Source organism: Megalops cyprinoides, chromosome 23 (assembly GCF_013368585.1).
Source record: "Megalops cyprinoides isolate fMegCyp1 chromosome 23, fMegCyp1.pri, whole genome shotgun sequence".
Taxonomy (NCBI): Eukaryota; Metazoa; Chordata; class Actinopteri; order Elopiformes; family Megalopidae; genus Megalops; species Megalops cyprinoides.
The window spans coordinates 22,733,465-22,757,256 of NC_050605.1; the positions used below are offsets into that span (position 1 = coordinate 22,733,465).

Here is a 23,792-nt window from a genome sequence, read left to right on the forward strand (position 1 = left end):
ATCTGAGCCCAGCTCCACTCACACACCCAACACTGCACTCACATCTGAGCCCAGCTCCACTCACAGACCCAACACTGCACTCACATCTGAGCTCTGCTCCACTGCTAAACCTAAACATTTCAAAGCCTCACGCTTCATCAACAGGAAACTGTACATTTCCTTTTTCTGTAACGCAAAATATACCAACTGCAAGGGAAGAGGGGGGGAGAGGGGGAGAAGGAGGCAGAGCATAAGAGAAACAGAGACACAAAGTGGGAGTGTGAGAGAGACAGAGACAGAGAGAGACGGAGACAGAGAGAGAGACAGAGACAGAAGGAGAGATAAAGCAGAGAGAGAGAGAGATAAAGCAGAGAGAAAGAGAGCGAGGGGGGGGGGCAGACTATCCATATCTGCCTTCAGTGGGCTCCAGGCAGTGTACTCGCAGCATTACAATTAAGTGGTTTAGCTCTATGGTCTGTTACGTGTGGTTGAAATTTCGGGTGACAAAGCAAGTACCCCTGTTCTCAGAAACACGGTTGGGCTATTTATAGCTGCAGCGGCGTCTTGCTGTAGAAATCTGCCATCCTCTGACAAAGTGAAACTGCATTAACCAGCCCGAGTGCAGCTTCACAGCACAGCATCAACGACTGAGCAAGCAACACCTTCCAACCAGCAACACACACACACACACACACACACACAGTTATATACACACACACACACACTCACACACAGTAACCCTCCAACCAGCAACACACACACACGCGCACGCACACACGCACAGAGTAAGCCTCCAACCAGCAACACACACACACACACACAGACACAGACACAGACACAGACACAGACACAGACACAGACACAGACACAGACACAGACACAGACACAGACACAGACTAACCCTCCAACCAGCAACACACACACACACACACACACACACACACACACACACACACACACACACACACACACACACACACACACACACACACACACACTTCCCCACACAGTGTTCACACAGATGCTTGGGGCATGATGACTGGCGTCTGGCTGTGAGACTGGCAGTTAGTCTGCCTCTGACGGTCTGGGCCCTGTTATTGGAAGGGGTGGTGCTGCTCACTCGTTTGTGCTGCAGCCACAGGGGATACATGCATCATTACCCCCCTCGTTCAACTGCCTCCACACACAGCTGCAGCCCCACGGACAGCAGCCCACCCAGCGGCCTGGAGCCAAGGCTGGCCACAGCAGCCAATCAGAGCTGATTGATACACCGAGCTCAGACGCAGACCGACACGGAGCCCTGACGGATCACAGGCCCCATACACCGAGCTCAGACGCAGACCGACACGGAGCCCTGACGGATCACAGGCCCCAGCACGATGAAGATGAAATCATCGTACGCTGAGAAAGGGGGGAAAAAAGCAGCACAGCAGTGGAAGTTTCACAGCAGTGGAATGTCAGCTCGTGTATTTGGCAAGGGCGCGCGGAGAGCCGGGATCCAGGTCAGACGCGCTCGTCAGAGCAGCGCAGCGAGAGCGCCAGGCCAGGCTCCACCGGGACGCACGCTGGCAGCAGGCAAAGGTGAAAGGTCACGACGCCTGCGCAACGCAGCGGGGTGCTGCGTCATCAACACAACGGGGGCCAAAATGGAGCCTCGTACAGGCCTGTTCAATTAAACACTGAACTTCAGCACAAGCCAGATTAAAGAGGTATGGAGCGACACGCTTCGGTTCAGTGCTCGTCTCAGACCTGCTGCCGTGGCGCTGGCCGCTTTCAGATGCTCATGACCACCAGCAGCTCGCTGTCTCCAGCACACACTGAAAAGATGGCGGATTACCACCATTACAGCTGGGTGAGTGGAATTAACCCCATCAGTAAATCAGTCAGCTTGAAAGGCAAACTGCCTCTAAACTCAAACGGCCCATTGTGCCAGCTAAAAATGCCCGGCATATTTACGCAGGCCAGCAGGGTCCTCTCGCCGGGACAATGGGGTAATCAGGTAGTGACGATCAAACAGCCCCCCGCTCCCCGCCCCCGCCCCAGGAAGGCATCTACCGCTCTCTGGGGTCAGTTTCAGGTCAGCACCTCCTGAAATCTCCCAGGGACCGGGGGGTGTGGATTCCAGCGCCTGCATTCCACCGCGCGGAGGGTGACTCTCTGGGCTGTACGGAGTGCTGTGTGGAGTGCAGGAGGAAGCCTGGCCATCTGTTACGCTGCGGCTGGTACGCGCAGGCACCCAGCGCAGCCCCACCACTTCACAGCTCCAGATTTATATCTGCTCAGCATGTGAGCGGCTGCAGGCTCTCTGACAGCACACGGTAGGCCGGCCAGGAACGCGCCACTGCCCTGTAACAAAGGGAGGCAATCTCCGAGGACACACTCCACACAGAGAAAACACACCTGAGTGTGCTACTGCCCTGCGAAGTGACTGCCATAAATCATCAATTAAATATTATAAGTGGGAAAGTGGTACTGAGGACGTTTCTCATGAGCTCGGTGTGGCTTTATCACAAATAACAACGGCCATATATTATTAGTCATATATTAGCCGATGTGTAAATATGGCTCAGCTCTTCTGACCTGATGCGGTCTTCTTAACAAACAAACTGCCACGCAATTTTCGATTCTGAGAACATGTGAAATGTCCCAGCTCACCAGACACAGAAGCTGGTGCACAGCAGAAAGCAGTCTTGCTCAAAGTGTCCGTGTTCAGGGTAGAACTCAACACACTGAGGGGAATTATCATTCTTTCCACTTACTATCTGGGACAAGAACACAGATCAGCTGCACAAGCACGCTGCCAGAGCACTCCAACTCTGCCCGCCTCCTGCAGCCACCCACGGGCATCATGGGAAATGCAGTTCCGAGAACATCATCTCATTTTTTTTTTTTTTTTTTGAATGACCCGTTTTAACCCAGGCCAAACTGAGCCCTTCCCCAGACACGCTGCTCTTAATCAGAGGGGACTGAGTCGGCTCTCTCGAGGATAATACGCTTGCGTAAAAACGCAGTTATCCGGAAACCAGCACTGCTAAACCTGCCCGTAAATGAAGTATTTTCGTCAGCCTTTGGAATTGCTCCCTGGCCTTGATCTTAAAGCTGTGAGCAGACAGTTGTTCCAAAATCCTTCTAAAAAAACGCCCTTTGGAGAGTAGCTAGATAGCTGCTGGCTGAGATTACTTTCCAAGTCAATAAGAAACGACTCAATGAAGAGAAATTCACCATCAGATTACAGCACATGACGTGCAGATTGACTACACTGGGTTATCATGCACCAGTCAATGAATCAATCACTTGTTTACTTACTATCTTAACTTTTAGTAATGATTTACATCCCTATTTAGTTTTGTAATATTTCTTAGCTATCTATCAGTTTTATGCCTCATAAAATAGATTTTGCAGAGGTCTACCTGGTAACAAATAGTCTTATGACATAGATAACAATCACTTCAGGAAACATGAAATCTGAAGAGTGAAACCTGATATCTGATTTCATTTTACTTTTGAAACAAAGTAAACAGCACAAGCAAAACACAGCTATGTGTAATTTCTCATTTCTGCATTTATGCACTTGTTCCTGGTTTGACAAGCTACTCGGAAGGAAGCTAGGCTTGTGACAAAAGGACAGCTTAACCAGGGGCTTATGGGACCATGCAGTGAGGGCGCCTTCACGCCTGACATTTAGGACATCGCTCCATAAGCACTCAGGCACCCAGGAAAGGAAGTGATGAGCTGCAGGTCCCATCATGCCTTTGGAGAGGACAGCGGGGGGGAGCGGAGACGGCCTGTTCCTGCCATCCCGAAAGACGCCAGCAGAGCCCGGGAGGAGCCAGATGCTAACGACTTCAGCTTTCACACCTAAGCCTGTCTGCTGGCTCCCGACGGCCTGTTCCGCATGATATTTCTGGGTATGAGAGAGGTACCAAAGGAACACCACGTACAAGTATGCATGTCTACCTTTTTAAAACAGGGGTGTTTGGGGGGCATTGGCAGAGAAAAAAAAAGGGTTGGCATTAGGTCACCTTAACTACCAGATGGCATGGTGACACTCGGATACAGCGTGTCCTGCTGTAGTTTCCAGGGACCTGAGTCGATATCTGTGCCCCAGCCGTCTGTTGCATTTTCACTGTGGGGTGGAGCAGGCCTCTCCACATGAGGAGCTGCTGTTTTTAGGCCTCAAAAAGCCCGGATTCTGGCGACCGTGCCTTCAGGGGCGAGACACCAGCAGGACTCGCATCACCAGCGTCACGGAAAGGCTGGGTATCAGTCCTTTCAGCAGCCAGGATCCAACCTCACAACATCTTTAAATTACCCTAAGATCCTCATTCGTACATCAGCGAGGTAATAACCCAGGATGACAGCAGCTTACGTAAGAGCGTGAGACTTCCATATGTGATAAGAACAGTGCAAACTGCTGTTTATTCCACCTTAATCTGCTTGTTCTACTTTATTTATTCAGCCCTCAAACTTCCTGCTTTTCCGGTAAAGTAGGCGCCCTACTTTTTCAGTCGGGGGTAAGACAGACCTCCACATGATGTAAGAGCCACTGACAGCTAAGTCACCTAGTTCCACATGAGGGAATATTTCCCTAACAGAACACTGCCACAGCCTGTGTGTGTTTTCAACAACTGCTATGAAAATGACTCCACATTTAACTCAAAACTATCCAGAAGAATATCCCTCCCCGCCCTCCCCGGTGGAGTTCTCTGCACACCGCGAAAGTACCTAAAATAAAGATTTTATTTACAATCCGAAGGAGCAGAAAGGAAACTAAGAGAGCAGCTGAAACGCCCCTGACGCGCGTCCGGGAGCAGCGTGCGTGTGCTTCCCGTTGCTGGGGCGCGGATCACCGCGTCACCCCAGAGTTCAGGCCTGGCCGCGGTGTCCCCGGGCGTGCCCCCTTTTCACACACGACACGTGATTTGATTTATCTACCTGCAAAGTGGAGCTTTCCTTCAATTAATCCGAGATGTCAGTTCGAGCGAAGGCAGAGGCCCTATTCGCAGAGTGCTGTGCTGCGCTGTGAGTTGAAACGGGGGCTTCTCTCAGCACACCGCATATCTCTGAGATCAGACATACTGCCTTATGGTAAATGTTACACGTCGTTTCCGTTAAAGAGAACTTGTTAACTTCAAAACCACGTTCAAATACAACTCCCAGCTACAGCTCTACAAACGGAATGCTTTTCTGAATTCATTTTTTTCATGCAGGGGAGGTTTAAAATAGCTCGCATCTGTTCGAGCGCTCTGTATGTTTCAGAAAACTATTTCCGTCTGCGACCCGTGTGTCTGTTCTGTTCTGCGCCCCGGTCCTGATCATGACAGTGCAAAACGAGTTTCAAACGGGATATCACAGACGTGCGAGCGAGCGCGTGATCTCGGCGTGCTCGTGAGCACGGCTCGGGGAGATCCTGCCGAGGGCCTCACCGTGGGCCGAGGACGCTATCAGGACCAAACAAAAGACTGGGCTGCGGCCGAGGAGTGCAGGTCTTGGCCAAGTTAATCGCCCCCACCCCCTCACCCCTCCCCCACCCCCACGCCGGGTTTTTGTCCCTCTCGCAGAGGCTGACGTCCTGCCGCAGGAATGTGAGGAATGTGAAAGTGTGCGTACGGAGAGTGCAGGCGGTGGCCCATGGCCCACGTCGGTGAGGCGGGTCCGCTCTGCTGGGCAGCTCTGAGCGCGGCTGCATCTGCATCACCCGCACACCTCACTCCCGCGCACCTCACTGTGCCTCTCGCCTCTCCGCACGCCGCTCGTTTCTGATGCCAGGCCGCTGTCAGAGGCTCCGTATCCTCAGCCCAGTGAAGCGCAAACAGAGCAGCGGCCCGTATCTGCCGTTATAACACGGCTCGCAGACCGTGCGCGAATATCGCCACGAAGCTCAGCACAGGCTCTCCCGGCGCGGCCGCGCTTTCACCCGCCGGGGCCACAGCGGGGCCACCGTGCCCCACCTCACGCTCGCACGGCCTCCGGATCAGTCTCTGGCTCCGAAGGGGAGGCTCCACACTGCCGATGTTGCAGCAGGCCAGTCTGAGAGTGTCTCTCCCACACCCTGCATTACGGAGGCCGGCTGCTCTACAGCACACTGGAGCGTCACCGTATCAGTTTAAAAACACCTTCCCATTTCTGCCCAAGTTAGAAACGTATGGCTGCTTTTATCCCCATTTTAATCAAAAACACTCCAGATTCAACAGGCAAGTGCAAAGCAGAACACGATTAAATCAGAGTGCAAACAATTAAGGCAGGAAAGCTGGAGAGGTAGTGAGGCAGAATGATCAGAAGGCAGTGAGCTCATTACTGTGACCCAGGTGGAGGGTCAGGCCTGTTTACGCCCCTGAATGCAAAGCAGAAGCAGTGAAATAGGGGAGGAATTTACGGCCGTCACTCCCTCTCGCTGGCGACCTTTAGCCCATTTCAGCTACCTGAGCCGAGCCGCAGCAGAGCAGAGTGAGACAGCGGAAAACCAGCTTTTCTTCCTGAGCCGCAGTCCTGACCCTGAGGAAATTCTGTGGAATTACTGCACACTTCATCACATGCTATAGATCACCCTCTCACAGGACCAGGAGGAGGAGAGAGGGAAAACAAGCCTTGGCAGGCCAGCACGCAGCGTCTCTCAGACAGCCATGGAAATGTACTGGAGATTACACTTCAGTGCTGGAAGCTTGCCCTGCTTTATGATAGCTGTGAAGCACTTACAGCACACACTCTGCAACCAAGTATTTTAGCCTTTTTTTGGTTTTTTTTTTTTTTTTGGTCACAGGAAACAGCCATTACGGTCATTCGGCTTTCCTTAAACCTCAATCGACAGGGGCCCTCAAAGGGTTTGAATGCAACCAGTCATGCAAATTACTGCACGGCAAACGTGTTCCGTATTAGTTTTTTGCAGGAACGGGGTCTGTTTATGGGCTTGTTGCTCTCAGCATCATTCACACAGTGCTGAAAATTATCTGCTGTATCAGCGCATTATAATCAAACACTGCCTGGTTCTGAGACCCAGAAATGCCTGTTCAATCCTTACAGGCAGGGCCCCTGAAAAAAAGGTCTAATTTCATTCTACAAAGCAGGCCGGTTCTGTGTGTTCAATTTTTACTAACTGAATTTTTCATTTTCTCCTGTTTTTGTTGGTTTTAGTATTTTCTCACATTTATAAAGTGTGCATTGGCTAGAAGACAGAAAGAAACTGCAGTTTAAAAGCCTCCATCTAAAAAGCAAAACACCTCCTGGGGCTTTCAAATTGAACACTTGAATTTTTCCAGAAAAATTAAAATGCAATTCACCTTCCAAACAAAAAATCCATGTCATCCAAATCATATTAGTGTGAACTAGTGATTATCTTTCAGAGAACAGCCTTTTGTACCTTTTAAAACCTTTGGATGAAATTTTCTGTCTGCAACTTCAGCAAACTGGGGAAGAAAATATTCACTGTAATGAGCTGTTGGACAACAAACAAAAGATTACTGTCCACTTGCTTTCTACTGCATCAATCCAACCGATTGTTTGGAGTGGCCATTCATGCTCTGTGAATTTCACACATTTCCCTCCGCTTAAGCAGACACAAACCTGAATTTTACTGTATCACATGAACTAGCGCAAATCCACCCAGCATGTTCCATTCATAAACACTTGTCTATTCGTCCAAAAGCATCTACGAAAGGCTTCCTGAGCACTTTAACAAAATTTAGCAAAATGACAGAAAACAGTCTTCTGAAATACCGGCACTAAGCTGGAATTTTTGCTTTGTCCTTTTCAAATGAACATCTAACTAGCTGTGTAAACTTCCCTGCAAAATTTGCAAGTTGCAAATGCAAACTCCTTGTTTTTTGCGGTCCTTTATGTGGATGAGCAACGTTTAACAGACACTCTCTCAAAGCTAACTGGCCACAGGTTTTAAAGAGACTGCAGTATCCAACCTGTCTGCCAACCATCGGTTTCATCAGGGCAGGGAAGCCAGCTGGGTTGTGTGACACTAACAGCACTGAGGGAAACATCAAAACCCACCCAGACGGCATGCTGAGCCAACTCAACATTCAGCGCTCAAAGAGAAAAATGAATGACACTTTCAGAACTGGTGTCAGCATGTCAGCCTGTGTGAGGCAGCCACTGAAACCAGTTGTTCCCCTCTCAGTACTTTTCCTAGAGCTTCTATTTTTTAATGTGGTGACCGTGACTGAATATAGTACTCCAAATCTGATCCACTTAAACCATTGTTTAATTTTAGTACAACCTTTTCGGCCTTGTACTCTAAGCATTTTTGCTATGTATTCTCGACCGTTGGCTAATTGCTTTATGGTGTGTGTATTAGGTTAGTACAAAATCCACACACTCTTTATTTTATTGGGCAAAACCACTGAATGCGGCTTCCCATTTAACTCTAATCAAATTACAGTCAGTTGCAAGGCACAACTATTTTATTCCGTTGGAAATGCCTTTGAAAATTGGAACTGTGTGCCTAACGGTTAATTTCGGCTCTGTCAGCGATTCTGGCCCTCGAGGGGAGAGTTTTGGGAACGCCACGGGGGCAGATCAGGACCACAGGAGCTCCTCACACCCTCAGGTGACACTGTGTTACAGAGCCGAATTCAGCTCTGTGATCAGAGATGAGTCACACAGCACCTGTCTGTCATATTCATCTGTCCCCAATCAACTCTGCCCCCCCCCATATCACCATTCAAATCCTCTCCTCCGTAATTTGCACACTCATCTATTATTTCAAGATCAAACGATGCTTTCCTGCCGCTCAAAGCCCCTCATTTGTGAAAGCACAAAAAAGCCCGATTTACCACCCAAGTCAGGACAGGATAAGATGCAAAACAGAAATAACTACCATCCGTCACAAACTGCACCCCAGTAAATTTCCATTTGTGACGGCCTGGACCGTCAGGAACGCGGCGCTGCGCTGAGCGCGGAGAGGCTGCAGCCGCGAGGACGGAGGAAGCGGCGTCTCCTCCCACAGTCTTCCTCTCACCCTGACCGGACTCAATCCCAACAATTAAAGGGGAAATGGCCATGGCGCTGCTCCATGGAACAGGGCTTCTTCCTCCACGGTGCACATCCTCTGCATTATCCACACATGAGCACATCCTCCCCTGCTCTCTGGGCAAGGCCTCCAGCAGGCAGGGAGACGCTCCATCTACACACTCTCCCCGTGGGGTTACAGTGATGCAACTCCACAGAGAGCAGAGAGAAACTCTGTCCTAAACACTCGCCTTCTATTCCGCAAAAGCACCACAACTTTCAATGCATTTTTGAGTTTTTCCTTTTTTATTTAGACTTGACTTGGAATGTTTCCTGTGCAAAGTGGAAGTTGGAAGATGGGCCAAGTCTAAGTGGAGAGCATCTGTGATAAGCAGCTTGCTTTTTCTTCATGACACCATTAGAACAGTTTAAAGCTCACAAGGTCAGAGAGCCCGGGCAGGCTGGGCAGAGAGCGGTCAGCAGGGAGGAGGGGGTGGGGCGTGGGGGACTGCCGTGCCTCGCCTTGCCGAGCAGGCAGAGGGAAAAAACAGCCCATCGCCTGAGATGTGAAGGTTTGCAGGGCCTCTCCGCTGAGCTCCAATAAAACACGGCTTTGTTTCTACTTTCTGACATGTACGAAAAATATTTAGCCTCACCATGACGGCAAATCAGACACGTAGCGTCCAGCGCTTCTTTCCTGCTCTCAGTGCTGCACAAACAAAGCACAGAGGCGGGTCTCTGAGGCCGTCACGGCACCCCCTCGGCCGCGCGGGCCGTGTCACCGGCCCTGTGACACTGCCCATGTGTCCCTGGCCCTGTGACAGAAGCCATCACCGTGCCATTTTCAGAGAACGGGTCACTGCCACCTCTCCTGTGGTGTCACACCAAACTTCAAGTTGAAAGTTGAGCAAGTAACAGCACTGCTGAATCAGGGTTAGAGGTCAGAATGCAGGAGTCACAAGACCTCACTTCTCCCTTTTAAAGAGCAGTGCTGAGGACAGCAGACAGCAGGCCTTCCAAACCAGCCCGCGGACCTGATCTCCACACACGCGCTCATTCACAACATTCACACGAGAAACAAAACCGTCGCAGGGGTAGAGAGACATCCTTCCTAAAACGCAGCTAAATGAAATGAGAAGTTTCCGTAATCAGAGAGAAGTAAACTTTCAAAAACATTCATGAATAATTTCATTTTGCTCAAGGCTGATTTTAACTCATAATTCATGCACATACCCCTGTGTCCTAATTGCATACAAGTAAGATGAAACAAAGGATCAGTTTGAATGGACGAGGAATGCATTTCAATTGCAAATAATCTGAACTACTGCCCAAAAGAACAGGATGCCCACTCGTCTATTTCTGCTGCAATATTAGTCACTAAAAATCTGAAGCCATCATTTTTAAAAAAGCAGAAAAAGAGCAAAACTGCCGGACTGGGGAAAGGATTCCATTACTCAAAGTGATAATGGACCATCTGCTAAAAGCGAAAATAAAGTCTCTCCTACTCCCTCCTACGGACTCGAATGAATGGCATTCAAACTCGAATCCTTCAGTCTATTGCAAAACTGGCTCTCTCTCCCTCCCTCCCTCATGGCTTAATGCTCCCAAACCTTGAATTTTCCTATAAACACCAGAGACCAGATTATCTGCTCCCCTCCCCCGAAAACACAGGCCAATTAAAAAAGTGCATTTGCTCCAGCTCACAGCCCAAACTCTGCGAGTTTCCCAGGGACACGGGAGGCAGGATAAGACGCTGCTCTCAAAATTCAGCCCCCTCCCCCACCCCCCGCTCCACAGACACGAACGTAACCTCTGTCCGGCACAGCCGAGAGCCCTTGCTCCGGCCACCGGGACCCCTGACCTCAGAACCACACGTCTCTCTCGTCTCTCCTGGAACGCTCCCCACCCCCACCCCGACCCTCACCCCCAAACAGTTCCAGATGCCCCTCCAGCGCTTCTGATCCTCCAGCACTCCTGCTGCTGCACGATACACACACACACACACACACACACACACACACACACACACACACCGCAGACCCCCCACTCGCACTCCCACTGCCCGCCAGTGTAGCAGCCACGCCATCAGCACAGCAGAGGATTACTCCGTTCCTGCTAAATCCAAAGTGCTTCTGTGTTTACATACCCCTGCCTATTTATTACGCAACTCAGAGACATAATCTATTCTCATTTATAGAGCCTCGTAATTAATTTCTCGTCAATGCAAGCCCTGCTGGCTGATGTGACACGTTATGTCCAGTCCTCTTCCGAGCCCAAGGCAGACCAGGCCGAAGGACAGGGAGCGTGTGTGCAGCACTGTTAGGACGCCGAGACTGCTTATTAAACACGGCAGCTCTGTCCACAGACCGCATGCAGCTACATACACTAACTGCGCTATTCAGTGTGCAACCACTAGAAAAGGTACACAAAGTGACACAGTTATGACCGTACGTCTTTGTGTGGAATTAATGGAGACCCGATCATCTGCTCCTGCAGTGGTGGATATCCTTCAACAGAGGCTAGATTAGCTAGCAAAGAAAAACAGAAATGCAGGAGTTTCAGATTACACTGAAATCCCCAGCACTGAGTGTCCTCCACACTGCCGAGAGGGAGGAGAGAGGGAAGACAGAGGCAGGGAGAGGCCCACACACCTGCTGCCAGCAGAGCTGCTCTACGCAAACCGGCCTGCGCTGGGTTAGCAAGCAGCACTGAGAGAACTCATTACCCCCAGGCCACTGCCCAGCGGTAACCAAACCCCTCCAGTGAAGGAAATGGATTGTTAGAATGATCTCAATGTCAACAAACGATATTACCACCCACCATCCCATTCTGAGCCAGGAGAGACTGTGTGCATGAGCTTCTGAGAGTGGGCTAGGGGGTGGGGGGTCAGGAGAGCCTATAAGCCTGAGGCTCAAAGAGTGGATTGGGGGGTGGGGGGGCCAGCCTTGTGGAGCACAGCAATATTCACTCGAGTGCGATCCGCAGCGAAAACAAATTACACAGCTCTCCAAAAACAGCAAATGAGTTTAGTCCTTATGACTCTCAGAGAGCATCTTGTGATACAAAGAGGGGAAAAAACTTGGTTCCAGTGGCCTGACTGGTAATGAGATAAGAGATCTTAATTGGCGCTGCCATCCCTGGAGTTATATTTGTATACATTTGAGGTGTTTTTTTTCCCCCTCAAACAGCCTTCCAGCTCGCTGCCCGTATTAGACATGGATCAGGAGGATGTTCCAGACCCCGCAGGGAGAGATCGGATGATCCTGGACTCTTCTGTGGGAGGAGCCAGCTCCAGGCCCCGCCTCCTCACTGTTCCTCCACGGCTCCACCATTTATCACTCACTGGCGTCCGTGCGAAACTGTGAGAACCGCGACCACAGCTACGCAAACCAGGGCCGCATACACCAGTGCATCACTGCAGGCATGCGGAGACAGTCCCCGCTGCTCCCCAAAGCTTTAAGGGTGCTCGCCGTCCCGTTATCACCGTCCACACCACACTGTACCACATTAGTGAGTTCCACAGCCTCACCACCAAGTGCTCAGTAAGCCTTAATTCACTTATCCCCTCATTTACCCCATTGGCTCTAATGGAATAATGTCCAGTTGTTTGTTTTTTTGCTCTGATTCAATTAAAATGAGATTTCATACATGTTTTCTTCCCAGCACAAATCTTTTGTCTACACAAATATATTTTCCTGATCAATTCTTTTCTCCTGCTCAGGCTAATCCATTCCTGATCTCCTACTTAATCACTTTCTCAGTACAAGGCTAATGGACCAGCCAAATCTCACTGTATTATTTCTGTAAAACTGGACTTATCCCATTATTCTAGACAATGACCCAGTGTGCAGAAGAGCCTGGTGATTTTGGGCTTTAAGCAGAGCGGGTCACTCTGGCACCTGAGGGGAAACACAGCGCACAGGACGCCCGATCGCCAGGTGAAGGCTTACCTGCAGCTCGCACCAGGCCACCTCCACCGTCGTCTCAGTGTCCAGGCCCTTGTACACCGTCTTGAAGGAGCCGCGTCCGATCTCGATGTCGAATTTGAGGAAGCGGCCGTCGGGCGAGGTGCCCACCGCCTTGGTCTCCACCTCCTCGATGTCGTCCTGGACCTTCTTCTCAGCCTCCCGCTGCTCCGCCTCGGCCCGCGCCTTGGCCACGCCCCTCTCCTCCTCCTCGCGCTTCTCATCCGTCATACCGCTCTCTCCCTCCGGCTCCCCGGCCTTCCTCTGCGCCTCCTCCTCCTCCTCCGTCCGCGGGGCGGCGGAGGACTGCTCCCTCTCGCCCGCGCGCACATCCGGCTGGGCAGGGCCCTGCTCCTCCACCGCCCCGTCCACGCCCGAGTCGCCCCGCCCCTCCCCCTCCTCCACCACGGGCGCGGTGACGGCGGCGCCGGGCTCGGCAGCCAGGCAGGGCGCGGCGTCGGGGCCTGCGGGGGTGACCGCGGGCTCGCAGTCGGGCGGGGACGTCAGGAAGCAGGCCTTGCTGGGCAGGTCGAGGGCGGTGGCGTTGGAGTCGCAGATGACGGAGCGGCGGAAGAAGCGGTGCTCGGCCGTCTTCAGGTCGCGGTCCATGGTGTGGCGCCGCCGCCGCACCTCCGTACCCAGCCGCTCGCCCACCAGCGAGTCCGAGCTCGACCCGTTCCCGTTACTCTTCGGAGGAGGAGGGGCCAGGAATTTCACCACCTTGTTGTTGGGGTTTTCCGACATCGTTACGCTTGTTAGTGTGAGCAGCAAACACAACTCAGGAAAAAAAGGAAATAAATTATTTCAGCAAAATAGAAAAAAATAATTTCGCCCTTCCTTGAGCCTTGAAGAATTCCTCTTCCAAACTCCCGAGCCACGAAATAAAACTATATATATATAAAAAAAAAAACTCTGGAGTTTGTGGGGTTCCCCCTCCTTTGCGTGTTGCTTAGCAGAGATAGTTAATGCTTTTACAGCGCACAGGGTCAGGGCCCAGGAGAGGAGGTGTTCTTTTATAGATGGAAAAGAACAAGACAGAGTCACAGAAGAGCAGGCGCTGATGCTGACACACAAGGCCCATCAGATCCACACCATCCATCCTGCAGGAACCACGGCACATTCATTGAGCAGAAGGAAGGAAGAGTGGCAGCTTGGTATTTAGTCCGTCGCCGTGGGCAACACGGTGCACAATCCGCACTTAGGTCCAAGTTCACTGAAAGCAAGGGGAAAAAAGAGGGGATTTAATTACACATCCAAACTGAGAACACCCATTTCACCTCAGTGTTTCACCTCAGAGCCAGGCATCAGGCCGAGGCACAGGAAGGAGGGGGGAGTGAGCTGCAGTGACCTGGAAGTGATTCCCTGGCAGAAACACAGAGCCAAATCAAAAATTCATCTGCCAACAACAACCCTCGCAGAGACCGAGAGGGCTTCTCTGAGAGAGTGTCTGTCAGCAGCGATCAGATGACACAGCAGTGCTACCAAACGGCTGATCGCATCGGCTTTGAAGCAAGAGTTAATGCAGGAGTCAACACCGGGGCACACATCCATCCCAGCGCTGCTCTCCCTCCCACTTCCCTTCAGCCCCACAAGTTACATCAAACTTTACAGTACACAGATCTGCCACACCATCCCGGTTCCCCACACATAAACACTCAGACCGGAGATATTTCCACTGTCAGCCAGCTGACGAGCACAGAAGCATGGCAGAACGCAACGCGGGCAGCGTCAACACAGCCAGGCCGGGAATGGCAAAGAAAAGCACTCAAAATGTAAATCTTATCTGATACCGTCACAAAAATAAATATATCCCTCATGCAAACCTCTGCCCAGGTTTCCAAATTGTGGATTACTCAGGGCTACAGTGTTTTCTTCTGATTTATGCACATTTGTGGCTTTCTTATGACTGCAAACACACGACCCAAAAATCAGTCTGTAGCAGGTAACTCGGGTGTGAACACTGGTTATGCTCTATGCAGGTTCTCGGAACTTAAACGCAGTGCCGCCGCACTCCCCACTCGTACTGAGATACGCGCTCTGACTGCAGGAAAACAGAAGGTTAATAGTTTTCTCTTTTCCCCTCACTGACAATATCTTAAAACAATGGCTAGCAGTCGACCCACGGGTGCTTTATTTCTCCGATTCGCCTTCGTTCCGTGTGGAAAACACGGATCGGTGTGGTGCTACGTGAACAACGTGTGATACGCATATGACAGGTTCATCCGAAACAAAAGGGCTGCTCCAACACTTCAGTGCGAACATATTAAACACGCTCCTCTGAGTAAAATACAGTGACTCACTGCTGAATCGTGCTCTGCCTATCCATATTACAGCATAAATTATAATAAAAAAACAATTTGGACAACTAAAGAATGTATGTGAAAAAAACGTAAAAAAGGAAAGAGCTGATGCACACAGCTACATATGAAAAGTGACCCTCTCGCAGGCTCGGTGCACCTAACGGCGGATAGCGTCGGATGCGTCCCCGCTCCCGGCGCATCGGGCCCCGGCCTACCCGCAGCTCAGCGATCAAATTTAAGTCGGATTAGTCGCCGCAATGCTGTCCCAATGCAGATTAAAATCGACACAACCAGCGAAACGACAGGTACGGGGAAAATCAAACCACAGGGAAAGCCAATACTGCTCTGCGTACGATCGCATGCAAAACCCGAAAGGCAGAAGGCAGCCGATTTCATGGTCGCAGTAATTCGCCTGCTTGCGAACTAACTCTACATCAACGTCTCATGCAAAACATAAACCGAGAGCAAAAATAATTACAGCTGGCAAACTACAAGCTATTTAACGATCATAAACTAACTAGCTGGGGGCAGTGAAACTCCAACGGCCTTACGTGTGCATGGTCAGATAAATGTTTTTGATGCTGTTTGCAATATTATAAACAATCGCTCCGATTTTCGCTCCCCATTGGCCGCCTGTACAAGCACACAAAAATGCTTTCACCAACTGCACTCATGATCGAAGTAGGCAGCAAATTAATCAAACAATTCAAGTGGATTATTTTTGCATATATAAAAGTTTGCTGCATGCTAATTATCACTGGAAGAAACTTAGCAAGCTTGCCAACTAGTTAGCTCATGTTACATTGGTTATTGTTAACTAGAAATCTAGCATTACCTTTCGGGTCGTCATAGCCATTTTTCTTCAGTTCCGATCATTCTGTAGGTAGCTGGAATAACTTGATATTTCTAAACAAAATGCACTGCGTTCGGTAACGCTTAGTCTTCCAAAATGTGCAAAAAGATCGGCCAGTTTGCCAATCTCGCTAGAAAAAAGATGACCATACAATCAAGCACATACGCAGCTATCTAGCGATGCATTCCATAGCGACAGTGTGTTTGACGGGTGTATTTTTAGTAAGCTAAAAACCACGGCTGGAAAGGCCACTTCAAGCTGCAATACTGAACAAGCTAGCTTGCTATTGTTTATCAATAGCGAGCTCGGTAACTATCGCTGGCTGCGTATCCGGATAGCAGTAACGTCGCTTCTGCTGCGGAGTATCTGACGAGACGTAGAGATCCAGCTACACCAACGTTACAGTTGCGTTGACCTCGATCCTCCTTCTGCTTTTAGCTTTTCGCCATAAACCGCACTGTAATTCAGGGCCAACGAAGAACACAATGCACGCACGACAAAATCCACCACGTTTCGCCCCCTTTTCAGATCGTGCAGATTACAACATGAAGGTCCTTTGTTTTCCTAACAGACAAAAAATGACAGTCCGAATTTCCATGTGTGCACTTTCTTCTTCAGATGCGCGGCTGATCGTTTTAATAAGAGCAAACCTCAGGCGAAGTCCTCTTTTTTCTCCCATGCACGGCTTTATCCCATCCACACGGGCAGTCCGCCACGTTTTGTTGTGGCGCCGGGCTGAATGCGTGTCTTCCAGCCGGATACTGACAGCACCGCCGCCGGACCAACCTGATCACACGGGGCCTCCTCAATCTCGCTAAGATAGCCTCAAACCTGTCACACGGTCCAAGATGAAGCCAGCTACGCAGACTTAAAGGGGGTGGTGAACAAAAGCGATGTTTCCTTTATTCAGAAAATACGGGGGTTATCTGTGATCCCCCCTCTCCTCTCTGTCCTAGACTAGCGCGCCCCGCGTACTGGCTGTATCCATCGCATCGCTAAATGATTTATTAGTGAGGCAGTTCGCTAGCTTAGTTTAGCTCGCTAAAACACTACCGACACCAGTCGCTAGCTTAGCTCGCTAAAACATTACCGATGCCAGCTAGCTGACCGGTTAGCTGACTGAACTAATGGCTAGCGACTAACCAGCTAACGCACTGTCATTCCGGTTCGTCACTGAGACCGCCACAAAGAAGGAAAAAACGTTGCGAAGGGAATTAATTCAAAAAGAATATCAGATAACAATGAGGACAGTTGAAAAACCGTAGCGAGCTAGCTATCATACAACACACGGTTGGGTAGATAACTAGCTGGCAAGCTAGATGGCTACATCCATCACTGGCTAACGTTAAACCCAAAGAGTTTGTTCTTGTAGTTAGCAACGACCTACCTAGCTAAAACTCTTCACATATCTACACAAAAATAAAAAATAACCTAAATACCTCCTTCAAAATGTTACATTAATGTTGTGTATTAATATATCTACATTTGGGATTAAACTCCCTCTATAAGTGCTCGCTAAGGCTCCTCAGTTCTATCAGCTAAATGGCGACTTTTCCTCTTAAACCGACAGAGCCTCCCTCCTCCCGAAGCTCCAGATACGGCGAAAATCTTTCTGCGCTTGCGTAGTGCTGCGATGAGCTCACCAGCCGTTCATTTGTAAAGACAAAGCTTCCGGGTTTGTTCGCGTAGAAAAAAACTACAACTCCCAAAAGACGTCAAAACCCAAAATCCGCGCGAGAACAGTAAAACTGTTGTAACGGATGAGTCTTCTCTATGTACGACATTTTTAAAAGAATGTTCAACACGTTCCACTTTAATTGGCCTTAATGTTCCAGATAAGAGTAAAGGCAAGTTCAGTCAAAACCGAAATTGTTAAGTGTTTATGAATTTGAGACATTGTCCATTATAGACTAATTTTGATATTAAGAAATTGTAATTGAGCTAGTTCATGAACTCATTGTGTGAGGATCATGTTTGTTTAAAGAGAAAGAAAGGGTAGTTTTAGCTGTTTTATGCTTTCTTCGAATGTTTCAAAGCTGCATATACGATAAATAAATATTATATTGTCACCATAATATACAAGATAACTCCTAAAATTACTACTTTCTAAAACAGTAATGCTTGTTTCATTCACAATATGTGCAATTTGTCCTTTTTTAATCTTACACAAGCTTGCACCACAGAGTCAGGTTGTAGCAGTTTGCCTCACACAAGCAGGTTCCTCCCTATTTCATGAATTCGACAGCTACCCTACTCTCTCCACTACCCTTTCAAACTCAGAGTATCGGCCTACACAGTATGAGGGCAATAGGTTTTCCTTTCCTTCCACATTCTTGCCAAGATCTTTCTCTGTTTACATCAGAGCTCCTGAGTGACAGTAATGAATGCTTACAATCAAATCTTCAATTAAGAAACCATGTAGAGATAATAATGGGTTTATCTCATTATCATCAAATTATCATTAAAGTGTCTGAGAAAAAGACTAGATACATTGTGTAACACAGAAATGCACACACTCATTATTCACTGACATTTTTTTTGTCCACTTTAACTACTTTTTTGGTATGTGCTGTTTTACATTCCCATTGCAACCACAGAATAAAAGCTATAGAAAGAGGGTGCCAGGCCTTACAATTAGCTATCTCGCAAATTCTCGGTGTCGTCACCGGGAGGCTTGACAAGCCAGAATGCAGAAATAAAGGTTTTAACATCTGCCAAAATTAATCTGGGCTGTCTGCTTGCACAGCACTGGTACAGCAGCGCATAGGCCTTTTTCCTCTGCCAGAAACTCTCTCAACCACCCCAGCAATTCAGAAAGGAGGGAGGCACATGTTTAGCTTTCAAAGCCAGACAGCAGTCAATTATGTTAATATGGCAATTCTTGAGATACCCGTCTTGGGCAGCACACTGACTAAACATGAAAAAATGATGATGATGCATAATTTACTCTTCTAAGCAACGTGAACCACTGCTATAGAATGTAGACATATACACATTTGTGATTTAATGTTTTTGAAAAGAAAACAACTCAAAATTACAAACCCATTCAATAGACATTATGTTGAGGTGGTTGAGATTACTATGTATGTTGTGTGAGTATGTAAATAGGTTGTGCGACGCACTGTGAAGATAAAAATTCATAATGCGTTTTCACAAAGTGACTCACATATACACTGCTGCGAGATTAATCACCTCCTTTCCAGGAGAGTTCATTTCACGAGCGTGAGAGCATTTTATGATGAGAACAGACTGTAGCCACCGCAACCCCGAGACCTTGACAGAGAGTAAAAGCACTCGATCAATAGAAAATTAGCCTGTCAAATATCTCATTGATCCAGCTAGACCAGCCCACATGCACTGTGTGCGTAACAACGGTTCTTCCAAACATTTCTTGTTTGCTGTCCAAACCAGAATTGAAACTTTTTTTTTTTTTTTGTGAAATCCGGACTGCCTCTTTAACATCGTGGAGCTCACATGATGGAAGAAGACTGATCGATCAATGCGATGCCTTCAGTCTCAGGGTGTGGGAGTGTGCTCTGTCCTTGTGGGACCTTCCCTCTGAATGTCTCAGCAGCTCACTTTGCTGAGCTAGGCCGCTGGCTTGCCCGCTCTTTGAGGAATTAAATAGCCTTATTCTAGAACAGTATAGAATCTAGAGAGGCGTTAACCTCAGGTGCTCATTTTTACGCACAGGTGTCAGCGTGACTCTGGCAGAGTGTGTCCTTCCATGACAGCAGAGCAGAAACCCACAGACTGTGGCATTTCCTGTGACATTCATGGCAGATGTTCCAAACGTACATCAGTACAATTTTCATTTGCATTCTGCAAAGTGGTTTTGTACATATTTCTGCAACAGGAAGGATAAAGCAAGATGCAAAGGGAAATTCCATCAAGGAGAAAAAGCAAGCCGAGAGAAAAAGAGGCCTAGTTCAAAAGCCCTGAGTATGAAAAGGATACATTTTACTGTGCTCAGTTCTTCCTTTAAGTGACTGATAAATATACAAAAAGCAGATTGAAATTTGCATGGTTTGTCAAAACCTTGGCTCACCATATACTTCCTGTTAGCGCTAGAGTTTGGCAGGAAGTGAGAGTGGCCAGCCAGGCGGTGAGCGTGGCATAACTTGTAGTGTTTCAGTTGCTCCGATGAGTTCTACCCGCATCATGCAGTGTGAGAACCTGCATGTCTGGGGTTTTGGTGATGTCTGTGCCTACAGCTTCCTGTTGATCAGAAAAAGCTGTCTGCATATGCTTTTTTTTCCAAATAAAGTAACAACACTGCAAAGGCCCTATGTGCCGGTATTGATTTATAGATTAATTAGCTGCAAAAAATATGGAAACCAACACTAAGGTTTAAGACGATGGTGATGCTCATAAATCACCTTGTTGATTATTAACATAAGGCTAAATTTATTTAAGTTATTTCATTTTACTTTTCAAAATAGGGTGGAGTCCCTTGTCTAAAAGTTAAGAGTGTCAGATCAGAATCAGAGCTTGGAAGAGAAAGACAAGATTGTTTTAATCATACATTATCGAAAAATCAATTGGATGACATCATTTGAAATAATTATCAGATATTATTTCATTCATTCAACAAGTAGGAATCTTACAACTTAATTTCAGCCTTCATACATATTCAGCTGACCAACTTAGCGAGAGCAAATTATGGTGGGGAAGTTTCTTCTGTGTAATTGTAGGATGAAAATAGACAAGCAGCTGCTGTCCTGGTAAGGGATGTCAGTGCTGTCGTTGGACAGCCGGTGTCGAGCTGTCCGGAGGACTGCTTCACAAACAGAGGAAGTCTAGCCTCAGTGCGGAAGAGTCCACGTTACATTTCGCCCAGTGAACCACTGACTGCTTTGGCCCTCACTAAGTGAAAATGTTAAAACAAAGCTCTTGGACTTGATGGAAGAATTACTTAGTTGTGGGATCTGTCCGGTCTTGCAGAAAGGTCAGGTATCACTGGCAAAGTGCACTTTTTCCATTCATGTGGTGGCTGGAACTGTGCCCACACCATGAGTTCCTCATGGTAGCTCTGCAAATTTCTCCCTGTTTCGGGAGGGTAGGAGTCGCACGGGGGCTGTTTTTCTAGAATAATAATGTCTTTCCTCACTGTGATTTCATTTGCCCTCTCTGGTCTGCCCAGGATTTTGTGTTTATCAAAAATTATGCTGTTGTGCCTTTTAGTGTCCTTTCACTGACCAATAGTGAAAGAGGACCGAGGGCAAAGGCTCGCAGCGAGTGGCAGACAAAATGTATCCCCTGTTCTCTATTGCTTGGTCATGCTGAGTAAAGGGAAACAACCATGGCTGAAAAAAGGAAGCCAGAGGCCCAAGGAACTGCAGTAATTATCATTTAAATATAAAATTTAAACAAATAAAGGAAGCTAAGATAGCAAGTGAGACTCCCCACCCTCACCCCCACCACAGCTACCACCCCCCAACGAGAAATGTCTTATCCCACATGTTTCGATTTTGTGGAGGCCAGCATAAAGAAGAGAATATTTCCAGCATATTTTAAAGATAACACTAGTTTAAAGACAAAACAGACCAGACAGAAATGTACTAAAAACAAATGTACATGTCTACAGTTTAATGAATAACAAAAAATTATGGCACTTCGCCTTTTCACCCACACCCTTATGAGAAGAACATCATGAAAAAGTTGCTTAAATATTTTGCTGTGGGGAAGCAGGCTTACGATTCCTTACACAAATGGATTCTAATTTTGTACTGAACAGCAGTTACGCAGAAAATCATCATATTGCTGAGCACTTGAGACCATTAAAAGTGATTTTACAAAATGAAATAAAAAATAATTCCCTGTTCTATTAAAGCAGGTAGCACACAGTATATTTGAATGTAAATGTATACTGGCAGTGCACCTGTCACACTGTATAAATCTGCTGTCACAGAAACACTGAATTCCAGGCTAGCACATGCCACACAAGTAGGGAGTCAAAAGAGCTGTGTTATGTGTCACTTCCTCAAAACTCAATCAGCTCCTCATCCTCCACCTGCTCAAGATGTATTTTGTGCCTGGTGCTGATGTATTTCTGCTGTTGTGTCTTTATTATTCCTCGGCTCTTAGATATTTGTTACTTCAGTTCCACAGGAAAGAGGATCTGGAAATTGTTATTTTGTGGAATGGTCATTATGTCTTGGCTGCTGGCCATCTTTGTATTCATGGGTTCTGAAACCTTGGCACTGAATGTGATTTTAGTAAGATTCTTATCTGAACTGTCTGGAAAATGAAATCAAAGCTCATACATGCTATCAAAGGCAACTGGCATCGCAGGTATGTATCCAACACACCTGACGATGGATCTTTTAGAGGATCTGTAAGAGTGTGCACGTGTTGAGCTTTGACAGTAATCATAGCAAATTCATCACAGGCTGGTGTAGGGCTAAATCAAGGCTGAAACTGTGCTTTCCGGTCACAGTTTAGGTCTCTCGGATCCACACACTCCCCACACCAGCACACTCAGCCACTGTGAGGGCTTCACCTTGGGGGAGGAACCAGCCCTGGTGACATCGCGTTACCCCCCAGGCCAGAATTAAGACATGAATGTGGGATGGCAGAAAGAAAAATCACAAAGACTATGCACACAGAGAGGGCCCACACAGTCCTACTACAGCTTGACATAGTCGGCTGGAAATTTTCCGACGCTGCTGTTAAGTGTGGGGTCCAAATCATTCATCTTTCCCCACCCCACTCGCTGTTCTGGAGGAGCCACAAAACAATGCCAGGAAATGAAGCCTTGGGTAGATGGTGAAGGAAGTCACAGTATATTTAAAGGGCATCTTTGCTGCAAAGCATTTTCAACTGGATGCAGAATGGCCTGCCAAAACATAAATACAATGTTCCATCTTTTCTGTAGAACATATGCATATAGATCATGGTACCAAGCCTTCATGGCTTGATCATGTTTGTATGTGAAGTGTCATGACGTGAATACCTTCGTTTCCTAACTTGTCTGAGGGGAAGAGTGTACCTTCTCCCAGCTCAAGAAACCTCTGGTCTCCTGAAAAATGGGAGAAGAGCTGTTTCTTATCCCCAACATCACACACACTGCAGTGTGCAGGGCAAAAGAAGATGGCCTCAGCGCTGCTACTCATTCCACCAGTGGGTGGCAGCAGAGAGTCCAACTGCGGAGTCAGACAAGTTGCAGAGAGAAGACAGTGAATGAAATCTGACTTCACAATACCTGACTTGAAGATTATTTTGAGTGCATTAAACCCAGTTAATACCCAGCGATGTGCTTTCATGTTGCTATATTTAGGCACGGCTGACTGAAGTTCACGTGGTGGTGAGGAAAAAGCATGTTGATTTCTCTGGGAGGTTGAGTGAGTCGGTGTACTTCTGCGTTAATCCCTTTGATCCTCCTGAGGTGCAGCTGAAAAGGTCTGTGACAGGCCTTTGTTGATGCTTCAGGAGATGAGAATGCGAAGGTATAAAGAGGCAGAGTGCTCTCTAAGTGAGCATGTTTTCTGCAGGAAAATATATTATGGCTCTAGTCCTGCCTGGGAGCAGAATAATACACTGATGTTATCTTCGGGTGGTAGTAATCACCGCACATGCACACACATGCACAGATAGCTACCGACCCCCCCTCCCCCCCACATCTCACTTTGTCTCTCTCTCTCTCTCTCTCTCTCTCTAGCTCTCTCTCTCTCTCTCTCTCTCTCTCTCTCTCTCTCTCTCTCTCTCTCTCTCTCTCTCTGTCTCTCTCTCTCTCTCTCT

General features: G+C 48.1%; 1 protein-coding gene across 9 annotated transcripts in view; it reads right to left on the reverse strand.

The window, feature by feature from the left end:
• The window catches only part of LOC118770536 (serine/threonine-protein kinase WNK1-like), an 85,421-nt gene extending 67,820 nt beyond the window's left edge, over positions 1-17,601 (reverse strand). For all 9 annotated transcript variants that reach the window (XM_036518276.1, XM_036518270.1, XM_036518275.1 and 6 more), the window contains exons 1-2: positions 16,035-17,601; positions 12,885-14,112 (exon numbers count right to left, since the gene is read on the reverse strand). In XM_036518276.1, coding sequence (XP_036374169.1) covers positions 12,885-13,643 — 759 coding nt within the window. In that variant the 5' untranslated portion in view covers positions 13,644-14,112; positions 16,035-17,601. The remainder of the gene's footprint in view (positions 1-12,884; positions 14,113-16,034) is intronic.
• Positions 17,602-23,792: the final 6,191 nt, after the last annotated feature.